This window comes from Macaca fascicularis, chromosome 11 (genome assembly GCF_037993035.2).
Source record: "Macaca fascicularis isolate 582-1 chromosome 11, T2T-MFA8v1.1".
NCBI lineage: Eukaryota > Metazoa > Chordata > Mammalia > Primates > Cercopithecidae > Macaca > Macaca fascicularis.
Genome location: NC_088385.1, coordinates 973,978 through 987,010, shown reverse-complemented (window position 1 = coordinate 987,010; position 13,033 = coordinate 973,978). Strand labels below are relative to the sequence as shown.

General features: G+C 51.8%; 1 protein-coding gene across 16 annotated transcripts in view; it reads left to right on the top strand.

Moving 5' to 3' along the window:
- Positions 1 to 3,101: 3,101 nt before the first annotated feature.
- Positions 3,102 to 13,033, top strand: part of SLC6A12 (solute carrier family 6 member 12) — a 26,573-nt gene continuing 16,641 nt past the window's right edge. For 3 of the 16 annotated variants that reach the window (XR_006690340.3, XM_005569711.5, XM_074005999.1), the window contains exons 1-3: positions 3,102 to 3,212; positions 4,985 to 5,069; positions 7,041 to 7,311. Coding sequence is in view for 8 of the 16 variants with exons in the window: in XM_005569711.5 (XP_005569768.1) it covers positions 7,098 to 7,311 (214 nt within the window). In the remaining 8 variants the exon portion in view is untranslated. Of the gene's footprint in view, positions 3,628 to 3,970; positions 4,257 to 4,984; positions 5,070 to 6,558; positions 6,920 to 7,040; positions 7,312 to 13,033 lie in introns of those variants that run through there. The other 13 variants (XR_012419832.1, XM_074005997.1, XR_012419828.1 and 10 more) reach the window with 8 other exon arrangements.

Genomic DNA, 13,033 nt, shown 5'->3' with positions numbered 1-13,033 from the left:
AACAGATGCTATAGGGACAGCTGCCCTGGGGAGCATTCGGGCAAACCCATCCTATTTCCCATAGCTCCAGCCCCACCACTTCGGGCTGCCAGCATCACAGGAGAGCTCAGGAAGAGTTTAGAGATACCCTTGCTGTCCCCAGTCTCAGACTAGGTTGCACTGGAGGGAGAGGTAGTCCTAAAATAATTCTGCCTCCGGTGGCCTGAGAGTGCTACTCCGCACAGCAGCATCGTCCAAGATAAGCAGGACCTGAGTCATCTAAGCCCTCTGATTCTGGGGAAACAATGTCCTCCCAGAAAAGGGAAAACTGTGATCATTTTTCCCCCTTCAAGTTCCATCCGTCCGTCCATCCATCCGTCCATCCATCCATCCGTCCGTCCATCCGTGCGTCCATCCATGCGTCCGTCCATCCATCCATCCATCCGTCCGTCCGTCCATCCATCCGTCTGTCCATCCATCCATCCATCCATCTGTCCATCTGTGCGTCCATCCATCCTCCATCCAGTAAACACCGAGTGCCTTTTCTGAGGCAGAATTGTATTACCTGTGAGAGGCAGAAATAACGAATTATGAAATGAGACCCCTGCCCTATCGATATCCATGGTCGGGGACAGTATGCTACAGTGGAACAAGCATAGATTTTTGGAGCCAAGAGGCCCAGGTTCAAATCCCAGCACCATCACTCACTCGTGTGTAGCCTTCGGACAAACCACGTAGCTTCTATTTACTCACCCCAGTTTCCCATCTGTAAAACGGGGCTGATGATTTTTACATTTCAAAGTTCTTAAGGGGATGAAATGAAGTAACATGTGAAACTCCTCGTCTGAGTTAGATGCTCAGGAGTAAGTCCTATTCCAGGCCCTCCGAAAGTACGCACGGGGTTAGAAGATGAGGGTGGTGAGAACGTTCTGTGGTGGCCAGTGGTTCCTACCTCAGCCAAGGTAATAGATTCATTTAGCTACACGTCATCTTCACTCTGCACGCTCCTCAGTGTGGAAACAGCCCAGGCTCAGCTAGGCATCCCAGGATGCCTACCTTTTGCAAAGGTGAGAGTCTCTGGCCTCCAGGAGTTTACTAACTGGTCTGAATACTAAGTGGGTGTTGGAGGCTAGGAGAACTTGAGTAAGGAAGGACTCAACATTAAGATGGTGGGACTAAGGCCAGAGGTAGTCAGATAAAAACAGGGAGGAACTAGGTAGCTGTTTCGGGGGCAAGTCAAACTGCACTCCCCGGGCCAGGTCAACCAGGCAGCTGTTCTCTGACAAGGTGAAGGAGAGGAGACAGGACTGCTGGGCTGTTGCTGTTCGTCCTCGCAGAAAGCATGTCACACCGTAGGCGCTAAATGTAATTTTTGAGGAAAACTCACCCTCGTGGGTTGCCAGATCCTCTCCCCTCTTTCTCATTTTTATGCAGAGGCTCGTGTTTTGTTCTGCAGTAGCTACAGCTAGGTGATCGCACGGACTTTGATGTCCCCTCTGCAATAGCTCTATGGTCAATCCACGGTGGACCTGACACTCAGGGACAGGCCACACCTGAGCACCGGGGTGGCTCAAGTATGGATTCTTGCTGGGCCACGTCCTACTGTGCCACGGCTGACCCCCAGCCCGGCTGCTGGTTTCGTAGAGGCAATGGGTCTGAGAGCTGAGACCTGCTCTGCCTTCCTCAGCATGTGAAACCCCACAGGAGATGCTGAGAGGGGACCGAGAGACACACAGTGGGGGTGCTTGATGGAAAACTACAGACTGAGATTCTCACTTCACACCCCACCCCTGCTGAGAAGTTCTAAAGTACAAAGAGGAAGCACATGTAAAAGGAATTTTCCCTTTCTCCCCACAACTTCCTCTCCCTTCATGCCACCTAGAGCTGAAGAAGCATCTCCTTTGCTTGAAGGAGGCACCGGCTATTCTGAATGAAGGGCGGTGGGACGGTGCCGTACCCAGCACCAGGTGGACGTGCTCAGGGACAGTGACGAGGACACTGTTCTGGAGGAACTCACTGGGCGCACAGCATAGGGCACATGTATTCAAAAATACCCTTCCCCACTGATAGCTGCCAGGCCACTCCAGACAACTTCTAGGTAGGTGCCTGGTGCTGTGCAGCGACCAGAGGTGCCTGGGAGCAGATACCCCACTGTCCCAGCCTCTGCTTCCAGAGGACCCACACCCCCCGAAGCACCTGTGATATCCCAGCACTTCACAGCAGCCCCGCAAAGTCGATACTGTATTGTTACCTACGTTTGACAGACTGGGAAACCGAGGCTGACCCTTGTCTAGCTGTCGTGACTGATACATGATAGAGGAGAAGAACCTCAGGTCTGTCTGGTCCCAAGCCTGGGTCCTCTCTACGTTGCTTCTTGAGATATGCTCTGGGTGCTTTCTCTAGGAAAATCCCAAGGAGAGGGGTAGTGGTTGTGAAGGTCCAGGGCCCTGCCTGGAAGCCACAGAGGGCAGGTACTTGGTGGAAAACTCCAGGGTGTGATTCACCCTCCTCCCTTGCCCTCATCAGTGAGGTCACCTCCCCTCCCAAGGTTCTCAGTTTCCAGCCTGGAGTCTCTGGTAAGAGAGGGCTGTCCCCTGTGCTGCACATCCCATCTCCTCGTCCCTGGGAAGGAGATGGTTCTGGAGGGGGATAGAGGAAAAGGGGGAAGGGGGAGGGGAAAGGAGGAAGGGCAAGGAGCAGGAGGAGGGGAGATGAGGTCAGGGTGTGAGCCTCTGAGCCCCTTCCCCTGCCCAAGGGAGCAGCTCAGCCCAGCTCTGGAGGGGTCAGCATGGGACCATGCCCACTGGGAGGGCACCGGTCTGGAGACAGTGGGTTCATAGTGGGAGTGGGATGGGGGTGGGAACACTGGGGACAGAGGACTTGACTTCCTGAGGTTGGATGTTGTAATCTTGGTTCACAAACTTTTGGCCTCAGTCCCTCCTGTTGCTCCTGGTATTTCTCTGTCCCTTCACTTCCCAACACACACACACACACACACACACACACACACACACACACACACACACACACAGCTTCTTTCTGTCTGGGAGTCCCTGGACAAGTCCCATGGGATCTTGCACTGGGAGGAACAGCATAAGGCGTGAACGTGGAGGACAGTTTCCCTTTCAGGTCCCGGCTCTCTTGACTTTCCTGTAAGCGGCCACCCTGGAACTCTCCTGGAGACCTGATGCCCGCAGCTGAGCTGCTCGCAGGAGCCGGTGCTGGGGACTGAGGTGAGCGGGAAGTGGAGGGCCTGGCTCTGGTTTTGCAGTCTCCACCTGCTGCCCAGAGGGGCTGGAGGGATAGAGCCCAGGGAAGTGAGACTGTGGAACTGTGCATGTCTGTGGTGGAAGGCAGGACCTGCAGTAACCTCGGGCCAGAGGGCAAGTCTGATGCCCACGACCGACTCTCAGGACAAGGGGTGCCCCCTAGCTCCGCCCCGTCCAGCGTGGGAGCGGCTCAGAGATCAGCCTGTGGAGCAGGAAAGTCCACCGATGGGGAGCTGGTCACGGCAGTGGGTGAAAGCAGGGGTGGTCATCCGGCGAGGGGAGGGGAAGCAGATGGTGTCCATCGAGGTGGAAGGAACAGTGGAGAGGAGAAACCTCGGGGCATTCCTGAGGGCCCAGGAACTGCAATAAATGATCACAGGTGAGGGGCTCCTGTCGTCTGCCTCCTGGCTGAGCATAACGAGCTGGGTGCCCGGCGTCTCCCAGGAGGAAGCTGTCTTGGCTTTGGGCGGTGGGCGGCATGGGTGTGCTTGTGCCCAAGGGGAGCACTCAGGGGAGCTGCGGGCAGCCACCGACTGAGACAAGCAGCTCACGGGGTGTGGAGGACTGCAGAGGGAGCCAGGTTTTGGTCATGCACACAGGTATGTGTGTGCAAAGGGACGTGACGGGAAATGGCACCAGTGTGTGTACGCGAATGGGTGTTGGTATGTGGGTGTAGGCTGAAGCAGGGGTGGGTCCCATCCCCCATGTGCAAGTGCTGAGCTGTTCCTGTGCTGGACTGGGGAGCAAAGGGGACAGAGCTGGGACGCCAGCGGTACCTGGGCAGCAGCATTTCTGGTCTTGTCTGCTCCTCTGCGAGCCCCAGCTGGCCTCTGGCTACACGCCCAGCTCCTGAAAACAGAGTTAACTTTGGACTTTCTAGTCTCTTGAAGATTTCCTCTCTGGGCAGCACCAAGCCCGGGGTGGAAATTGTGTTTGCTTCTGAAGGGCACTGAAGTATGATGAGGTCCATCGGCCGTCCCTCACCCCTGCCGCAGCTTAGCAAAGCAGGTGGGCGGCCTTGGGAGGAGACGCGAGGGGCTGGGGAGGCGGCCAGCTGAAGCTGGAGGTGGAACGCACAGCGGGGGTGGGGTGCACCTTTTAAAAGCAGCCAGAAAGGAGAACTCAGTACAGCTTGTTTTGGTGTCCAACATCCTCTGGGCCATTTCTTCCCTGAGTCTGACTTAAATCCGTCTTGCTGCAGTGCAAGCCTATTTCCCCCTAAGTTACCGTGGCTCGGGGCCGGTTTTCCTTTTCACTTGCTCTTGCTTTCATTCTGCCATTCTGGATTTTCATTCTTAACCACAAGTTATGCTTCTCCCAATTACATTTTTATTTTTTAAAAAATCATGTGTCAGTGTCTGTGTCAGTTCATCAGCTCCTGTTCTCTTTTCTCTCTTCCCCTATTTCTGATAAAACTCAAACCCTGGGCCCACACGGGATTCTGTGATTTGCTTCCCTGCCCCTGCTCCCCTCCGGCTTTTCCTTCATTTACTCCTTTTCCCCAACAAGACTCCACTCCCCCAACTCTGGAGACCACCTTGGTCCTGCGATCGCTGCCTCTGGTCTGGGAACAGTCAGGCTCAGTTCTGACCACCGCCCCAGGGGTCCTTGTGTTTGGAGCTCACCCTATGGCGGGCGAGCACAGACCGTCGGTTCTCCTTCTCTTTACTGAGTCTTGTTTTTATCCCTTCGCCCTCCGAAAACCCCTGCTGAGCAGCGGTCGTTCTCTCTTTCAGGGAGACTTAGGGTTCAGAGAGGAGGTGTGATTGGCCTGAGGTCACACAGCAAGTTAGAGACCCAGCTCCACGACTCACTGTCTCGGTAAGTTTCTTCTAGCATTCGAGAATGGTGTCCCCGAGGCCCCGCAGGCACCGGGCACTGTTCCTTAATCTCTCGGAGCTTCACTTTCTCACACACGAAGTGGAGCTACTAGTAATGCCTAACTTCAAAGATTCTTACGAGGACGCACTTCAGTCACACAGAGAAAGAGTGCCTGTTGTGAACACGGGGCTCACTCAGGTGTTAGCCTGCTATTGTTATTAACAGCTAGATCTGGATTAGAACTTGGGTTTCCCGTCCGGTGCTTTTTCATGAATGTTTTCAAGCTCGTTCGCTAGTTTGTTCATTTGTTTGGGGATGAGTCCAGGGTCATTTCTCAGGGTGCCTCGGTCCTAATTCTGTAGCAACATCGACATTTGGGTTCAGATGGTACCAACTTCTCCCCCGGGCCTAACTCCCCATTTGTTCTCCCAAGGCTCCAGTGCTCAAAGCCCCCATGGGTCTGATCACATACTCCGGACGGACCCAGAAGCTCTCTTCCCCCACCCTGCCCCCTTCTCCCTTATATCAGAGACTCAGGACCTTTGATTTCCACTGGGTGTCTCTCCTCATCCTCCCTCCTGGGCTGCAGGGGAAGCCTCCAAGTAGGTCCCAAACCAGAATTTCACTCTGACACGCTTTCCCGTTCCTGGCACCCTCCAAGTCACCTTCAAAAATTTCCATAGCCTCAAATGGCTCCTGCCCACGCCTTTCTAACTGACTTGGGCTTGGGCTGTTGCCTGGGTTAAAAGGACCAACAAATAAACACAGACTCTTCCTTAATAAAAAGAATCCCTGTGTTTCTCTAGAGCCTTGGAGGAACGCAGAGCACTCGGTAGACCTGGTCACTTGATTCCCTCAATGCCCCTCTGAGGTGAGGGGCTGTGGGATGGGTGCTCCCCTCTACAGTCTGGGGCACCTCCTCTTGGCAATTCCCTGGGCATAAAGGCAGAGATGGCCTCAGGGTAATTGTTTGTGTGTATGAGAGGGAGGAGAAGGTAAACACAGACTGGAGATACACCCTGACAGAACCGGATTTATCTCCTGGCAGTTGACAAGCAGGCCAAGGGCCAGAGAGTAGAACTGAGAATGGCCCACGTCATTTTTTCTGGAGGTCTAGGGCACTTTGGGCTCTCTAGGAGGGCAGGGAGAAGGAAGGGCAGTGACCCGCCGCGATGGCAGCCATTGCTGGGCCTCCCTCTTGAAGAGCCAGTCATTTGGTCACCTTGGGGGTCATGTGGAGATGATTGCCAGCCGAGCGAGAACTGGTCTGCTGATCCCTTCTGGTACCAGGGCCCCCCGGTTTTTCTCAGGACAGAGATGCAACAGAGAGAAGAGGAGCTGGGGCTCCCTCGAAGGCTTACACTTGCCCCTGGTGCCAATCCTTGTTGTCTTCTGGCCTTGTTCAGAGGCCCCACCTTCTCTTTTCCTCCCAATCAGCTGCCCAGAGCTGCTAGCTCCCCTGTTTACTCCACGTTGATCGATCACCTTCGCACACAGCTGGCTAGGAGAGAACCATGCGGTCACTCCGGCCACACCTGCCCTTTGACCCTTGCTACCTCGGCAGCCTTGATCCCTTCTGGCCTGGAGGCCAGAGGCTAGGCTGAGGCCACTCAGCAGACATCAAGGACCTGGGCAGATGGGCCGGCTGGGATGGTGGCGAGCTGTGCCAATAAAAAGGGACATGAAAATGAAAAGCTCAAGCCTGGGTTTTCGTCACAGTTCTACTCCTGAGTGGTCTTGGGCAAATCACTTCGTCTGTCAAGGCCTGGATTTCCGCATCTGCAAACTCAGAAAACTAAGATTTGCTCTTTATTTGCTCTGAGAGTGATGAGAACGAAGCGTAACCTTAGGTGTGAATGCCATGAGCACTTGGGAAGAGCAGCGATACGCTGACAGCAGAGATCAGGATGGCAAAGCAGGGCTGGCGGGAGCATGTCGGGTTTTACAGCTGATTTCTTCTCTTCCCACCAGGCTTTGGCCCTCGTCATCCTGCCCACCCAGCGGGGCCTCCCAATCCGCCACACGGCCATGGATGGGAAAGTGGCAGTGCAGGAGCACGGGCCTCCTGCGGTCTCCTGGGTCCCCGAGGAGGGAGAGAAGTTGGATCAGGAAGACGAGGACCAGGTGAAGGATCGGGGCCAATGGAACAGCAAGATGGAGTTTGTGCTGTCAGTGGCCGGGGAGATCATTGGGCTGGGCAATGTCTGGAGGTTTCCCTATCTCTGCTACAAAAACGGAGGTGGTGAGTTCACTTTGAGGTAGGCATGGTGGGGAGAGCTGTGCCCTGGCAGCTGGGCAGTGCCTACCTGGGCCCTCCTTCCTGGGCAGTGTGGTTTATAAAAAGAGGGCTATTTTGGAATCGGAGGACTTGAGTTTGAGTTCCAGCTCCACCATTAGCCTCAGCGTCCCCTCCGTGAAATGGGGACAGTACCTCCCAGGGCGATGGTGAAGATGAAATTAGGCCACGGGCAGGACCAAGAAATTCTAGTTTTTAGCAAGCTCCTTCGTAACTATGTAAAGGTCAGTTGTTGATAGAATTCAGCCATTCATTCAGCGAACATGACTGCAGGCCTGTCACGTGCCAGACCCGGCGCTGGGTGCGAAACAACACATTCCAAGTGCCACACTCCGTGGAGGGATTCTGGGGGGTGGTGCTGTGTCCGCGGCAGGTTGCGGACAAACAGTGCAGCACGGTCCACGTCAAATGGTGACGCGTGGAGGGGTGAGGCGTGACGCAGGGAAGAGGGATGGGGAATGCTAGGCGTGCAGAGGGGAAGGGGACGGCTCAGCAGACTTGAAGGAAGTGAAGGTGTGAGTGTCGTGGGTGTATCCTGGATGGAGACACAGGTCCTGGGACTGGAAGCAGCAGGCCTGTCTGAGGAGCAGTGAGGAGGCAGGTGTGGCTGGGGCGGAATGAGAGAGGGAGAGAATGGGGTGAGGTCTGAGAGGTAACAGGGTCACTCAGGCTCTGTTCTGAGTGAGATAGGAGCCTCCGAAGCAATTTTGGTTGGAGAAATACCTTGCCTTTGAGTTTGTTTTTCAAATTAGAGACACATGATTTTATTGTTTTTCAGCCCTGGATGTAAAAATTAGCAGTGGTGGGGAGGGGCCCGATTCCTTTTTCTAAGTGTACAGTTCAGTGGTTTTTAGTCACAGGATTGTGCAACCGTCGCCACAATCACTTTTAGAACATTTTCATCATCCCCAAAAGAAATCTTATATTCATCAGCCGTCGCTCCTCATTCCCTCTCCCGGCCAGCCCTTGGCAACCGCTCGCGTGCTGCCGATCTCTGTGGATCGCTGTTAGGGCTATTTCATAGGAATAGAGTCGTTCAATGGGCAGTCCTTTGTGAGTGGTCAGAGTCGTTTTATTTTTGCCTCTTGAAATCACTTTTCTTCTTCTTGTGGAAAAGGTATATGTTTATTGCAAACATTAGAAACATTTCAGGAAGGTAGAAAGAATACTCACATTAGAGCTAACCGTTGTTGAGAAAATCCTCCTAACCACTATTTATATTAAATCTGACCAATATTTACGGAGTGTCTACTACATATCTTGCTATGTATTTTAAAGCTTATATGTATTTTTAAAGCTTATAGTTATGATCACAAGCTGCTTGAATTGACAACTCCTAAGAAAAAGCAGTAGGATTTCTCGGACTGGCTTGGTCTCTAGCGCTGAGGCTGAGAGGGCAGGCTGACCCTGGGCCAGAAAGTCAGGGGAAGGAGGATGAAGGGGCAGGGTGCTGGTTTCCTTCTTCATCCAGGGCCACCATCTCATGGCATATAGGATGTCAGGGTTGGAGGTGGAGGTGGCCCAGGCTAAGCCCTCCTTTGGTGGAGGAGGATTTGCCCAGGACCTCAGAGGGCCCTGGAACCAGGCTGGCTGCTTCCTGCGTCACGGCACACTCCTCACCCAGCTATCCGGGAGGGAGAGAGCACTAGGGCCTGGGAAGCAGGGCCTCGGCGTCGGGCGCTCGCCCTGCCTCTGTCCTGCCACTGGCTTCTGCTGTGGCTGCAGCCTCTGTCCTGGCCGTGGGGCGGGGTGCATACAGAGAGAGATAAGTACCCCCAGTAACATCACGGAATGTCGGATCCGGGTGACCCTCGTCCCAGCCTAACTCTTGGGAAAGGCACCCTTTCTTTCATCTTTAAGACGAGGGGGCCAGGAATTCATTTTCTCATTTCCAACAACCTAATGATGGATGGATGTGGAAACAGGACGTCTCAGACTAGTTCAAATGTCCTTTAGTTTTTGCTGTAGACTGAACTGTACTAACTCATAGTGATAATAAAGTTTATCTCAAGCTGACCACAAGGCCTGATTGGCAGTTAAATATGATTTTTACTAATATATGCAGGGAAATTTATTGATTATTAATTAGCAAACATAGTTCTGTAGAGAAAAATCTTTCAAAAGAAACAAAAAGAGTAATAAAACTATCGGTCTAATGAGGTCTTTGGTTATGAAAAAGAGGGGGGCCCCTGAATTAGATCATCCTTAAGAAATCATTCACCTCAAAAGAGGACGTTAGGAAACTCCCATTATCTGGGTTGTGAGTGGTTCGGGAACGAGCACGCAGCGGAGGTGAGGCACACCTTAGAGGTGTTTAAACCAACCACGGGCTTCCGGACACCCTGTCCGTAAAGGTTCCCGTGGGACATCATTGGACTGCCTGTGCCCACAGCCTCGGCTGACACCAAGGAGACACGAACCAGGGTAACCTTCCAAAGCAAGGCACTGATCAGATAATTTGAGGGGAGGGTGTTGGCAGCGTTAGCGTTCTAGAAACCCAAGGGTAGAGGACGCCCTAGACGCGATCCAGAACCAACCTTTCATCTGCCCCCGAAGGTCCAGACTTGGTGCCACCCTTTCAGGGAGGACCCAGTCTGAGGGGGTCCAGCTCCAGGCCTCCTGAGGTCACCCCGTCTTCTGTGGGGCAGAAGTCCACACTCCCAGGCGAGAACTGAAGCCACCTCTTTTATCAGACAGAAGGAGTCCCGTGGGCCACACGCCCTGACAGGCATCCTGTAAAGCGCCTTCTGGGGAGGCCTCAGGCCATGTCCCTCTACTGCACGCTACCCCTCAGCCTAGGTCCTGGGACTTCCCAAGCCACTGAAACCTGGGTCAGTGGTGTTACTGGCACTGTGTTGACCAACACTCTAGTATTCGTAGGGTTGGAAAGGCAAACATGGGGTTCAAAGGGACTTTGGAACTCAGTGGAGAGTTACTGGCTTGTGGCTCTCCAGGATCCAGAAGACACAACCTTTTCCTTCTCTCACATAGTGCTATCCGGAATCTGACAGATCCTCCTCTCACATAGTGCTATCCGGAATCTGACAGATCCTCCTCTCACATAGTGCTATCCGGAATCTGACAGATCCTCCTCTCACATAGTGCTATCCGGAATCTGACAGATCCTCCTCTCACATAGTGCTATCCGGAATCTGACAGATCCTCCTCTCACATAGTGCTATCCGGAATCTGACAGATCCTCCTCTCACATAGTGCTATCCGGAATCTGACAGATCCTCCTCTCACATAGTGCTATCCGGAATCTGACAGATCCTCCTCTCACATAGTGCTACCGGGAATCTGACAGATCCTCCTCTCACATAGTGCTACCGGGAATCTGACAGATCCTCCTCTCACATAGTGCTATCCGGAATCTGACAGATCCTCCTCTCACATAGTGCTATCCGGAATCTGACAGATCCTCCTCTCACATAGTGCTATCCGGAATCTGACAGATCCTCCTCTCACATAGTGCTATCCGGAATCTGACAGATCCTCCTCTCACATAGTGCTATCCGGAATCTGACAGATCCTCCTCTCACATAGTGCTATCCGGAATCTGACAGATCCTCCTCTCACATAGTGCTATCCGGAATCTGACAGATCCTCCTCTCACATATTGCTATCCGGAATCTGACAGATCCTCCTCTCACATAGTGCTATCCGGAATCTGACAGATCCTCCTCTCACATAGTGCTATCAGGAATCTGACAGATCCTCCTCTCACATAGTGCCATCGGGAATCTGACAGATCCTCCTCTCACATAGTGCTACCAGGAATCTGACAGATCCTCCTCTCACATAGTGCTATCCGGAATCTGACAGATCCTCCTCTCACATATTGCTATCCGGAATCTGACAGATCCTCCTCTCACATAGTGCTATCCGGAATCTGACAGATCCTCCTCTCACATAGTGCTATCCGGAATCTGACAGATCCTCCTCTCACATATTGCTATCCGGAATCTGACAGATCCTCCTCTCACATAGTGCTATCCGGAATCTGACAGATGCTCCTCTCACATAGTGCTATCCGGAATCTGACAGATCCTCCTCTCACATATTGCTATCCGGAATCTGACAGATCCTCCTCTCACATATTGCTATCCGGAATCTGACAGATCCTCCTCTCACATAGTGCTACCGGGAATCTGACAGATGGGTGCAAGAGTTTTGGAGAACAATTTGGAAATGCATGTTTAAAAAAATGTGCGTCCCCCAAAGGTGTGGAAACAACCCAAATATCCACGAACAGATGAATGGATAAACAGAATGTGGTAGGTTCCCGCAAGTGAATATTACGTAGCCTTCAAAAAGAGGGGAATTCATGCTATGACCTGGATGAATCTTGGAGGCATGCATGGAGTGAAATAAGCCAGGCACGAAGAGAGAAGCACTGTATGATTACACGTTCATGAGGTACCTAGAATAGGCAAATGCATAGAAACAGAAAGTAGAATCACGGTTGCCAGGGGCTGGGGAGAGAGGGGAATGGGGAGTTCGGGTTTAATGTGTACAGAGTCTCAGTCCGGGATGATGAAAAAGCTCTGGAGATGGATGGTGGTGATGGTTGCACAACATTGCGAATATACTTAATGCCACTGAACTGTACACTAAAGAACACTTAAAGTGACTTATATTATGTATATTTTATCATACACACACGCAAAGCAAAAAAAAAAAAAAAAAAAAAAAGTGCATACCTTTTGACTCAGGAGTTCCTCTACTGGTAATTTGTACTAAGGAGTGAATTAGACAAGTACACGAGGATGTGGACAGCAGTCTTCATTATGACAACGTTTCGGATGAAATGACCAAAAGTCCAATGACAACATACTGGCAAAGTGCACTAGGATAGATACACAGAGTGGAACACTATGCAGCAATCAAATGATGAGATAGATACGTATTTATTGTCATGAAGAGGTTTATGGTAAAAATTTAAAAAGTGGTTATCAAATAATGTATTTGATACATGATTACTTCTCATTTTTGCAAAAAAGAAATACGTGTGTGTGCTTTTAAGAAATCTAAGGATATACAATGCTTTTGCCTTTCTTTCCCTCTGTACTTTCTGTGTTTTCTACATAATAATATGGATATGAAGTATCAGAGGTATATAGTGTAGTGAGTAAGAGCTCAGCCTCAGGACTAGACCGCCTGGGTTTGTGCCTCAGTTTCCTCATTCGTGCTTCGGTTTTTCCATCTTTAAAGTGACCTCAGTTTTATTATCTGCAAAATGGGGATAACAGTAGGGCCTGCCCCATGGGAGGTTGTTTTGCAAGGACTGTGATGTTGATGAAGCACGTACAAGAGTCAGCACCAAGTAAGCACTCAGTGTTCTCATGGTGTAACAAACAATAATCCATTCATCCTGAGATGAACTTCTGACGTGAGGTTTATGCCTTAGTGACTCCTACCGAGGTGGGTCTCCTGGGCTTGCTGTTGTCTTCAGATTCCAGTCCTGTGTAACCTGCTGGATGTCTGTTAGGCCTGGCCTCCCTCTGGCACCTGCAGGTTGGCACCTAATCACATCATGGCCTTCTCTGCTGGGAGCCCCGTTCAGATCAGAACTGGGTGGAGGCAACAAACACCCTGAAAATTATCAGTGGGAAAACAATGCTTCCCAGGTGTTTTTCTGTAAAATGTACCAAAAGTTTAATAAGCA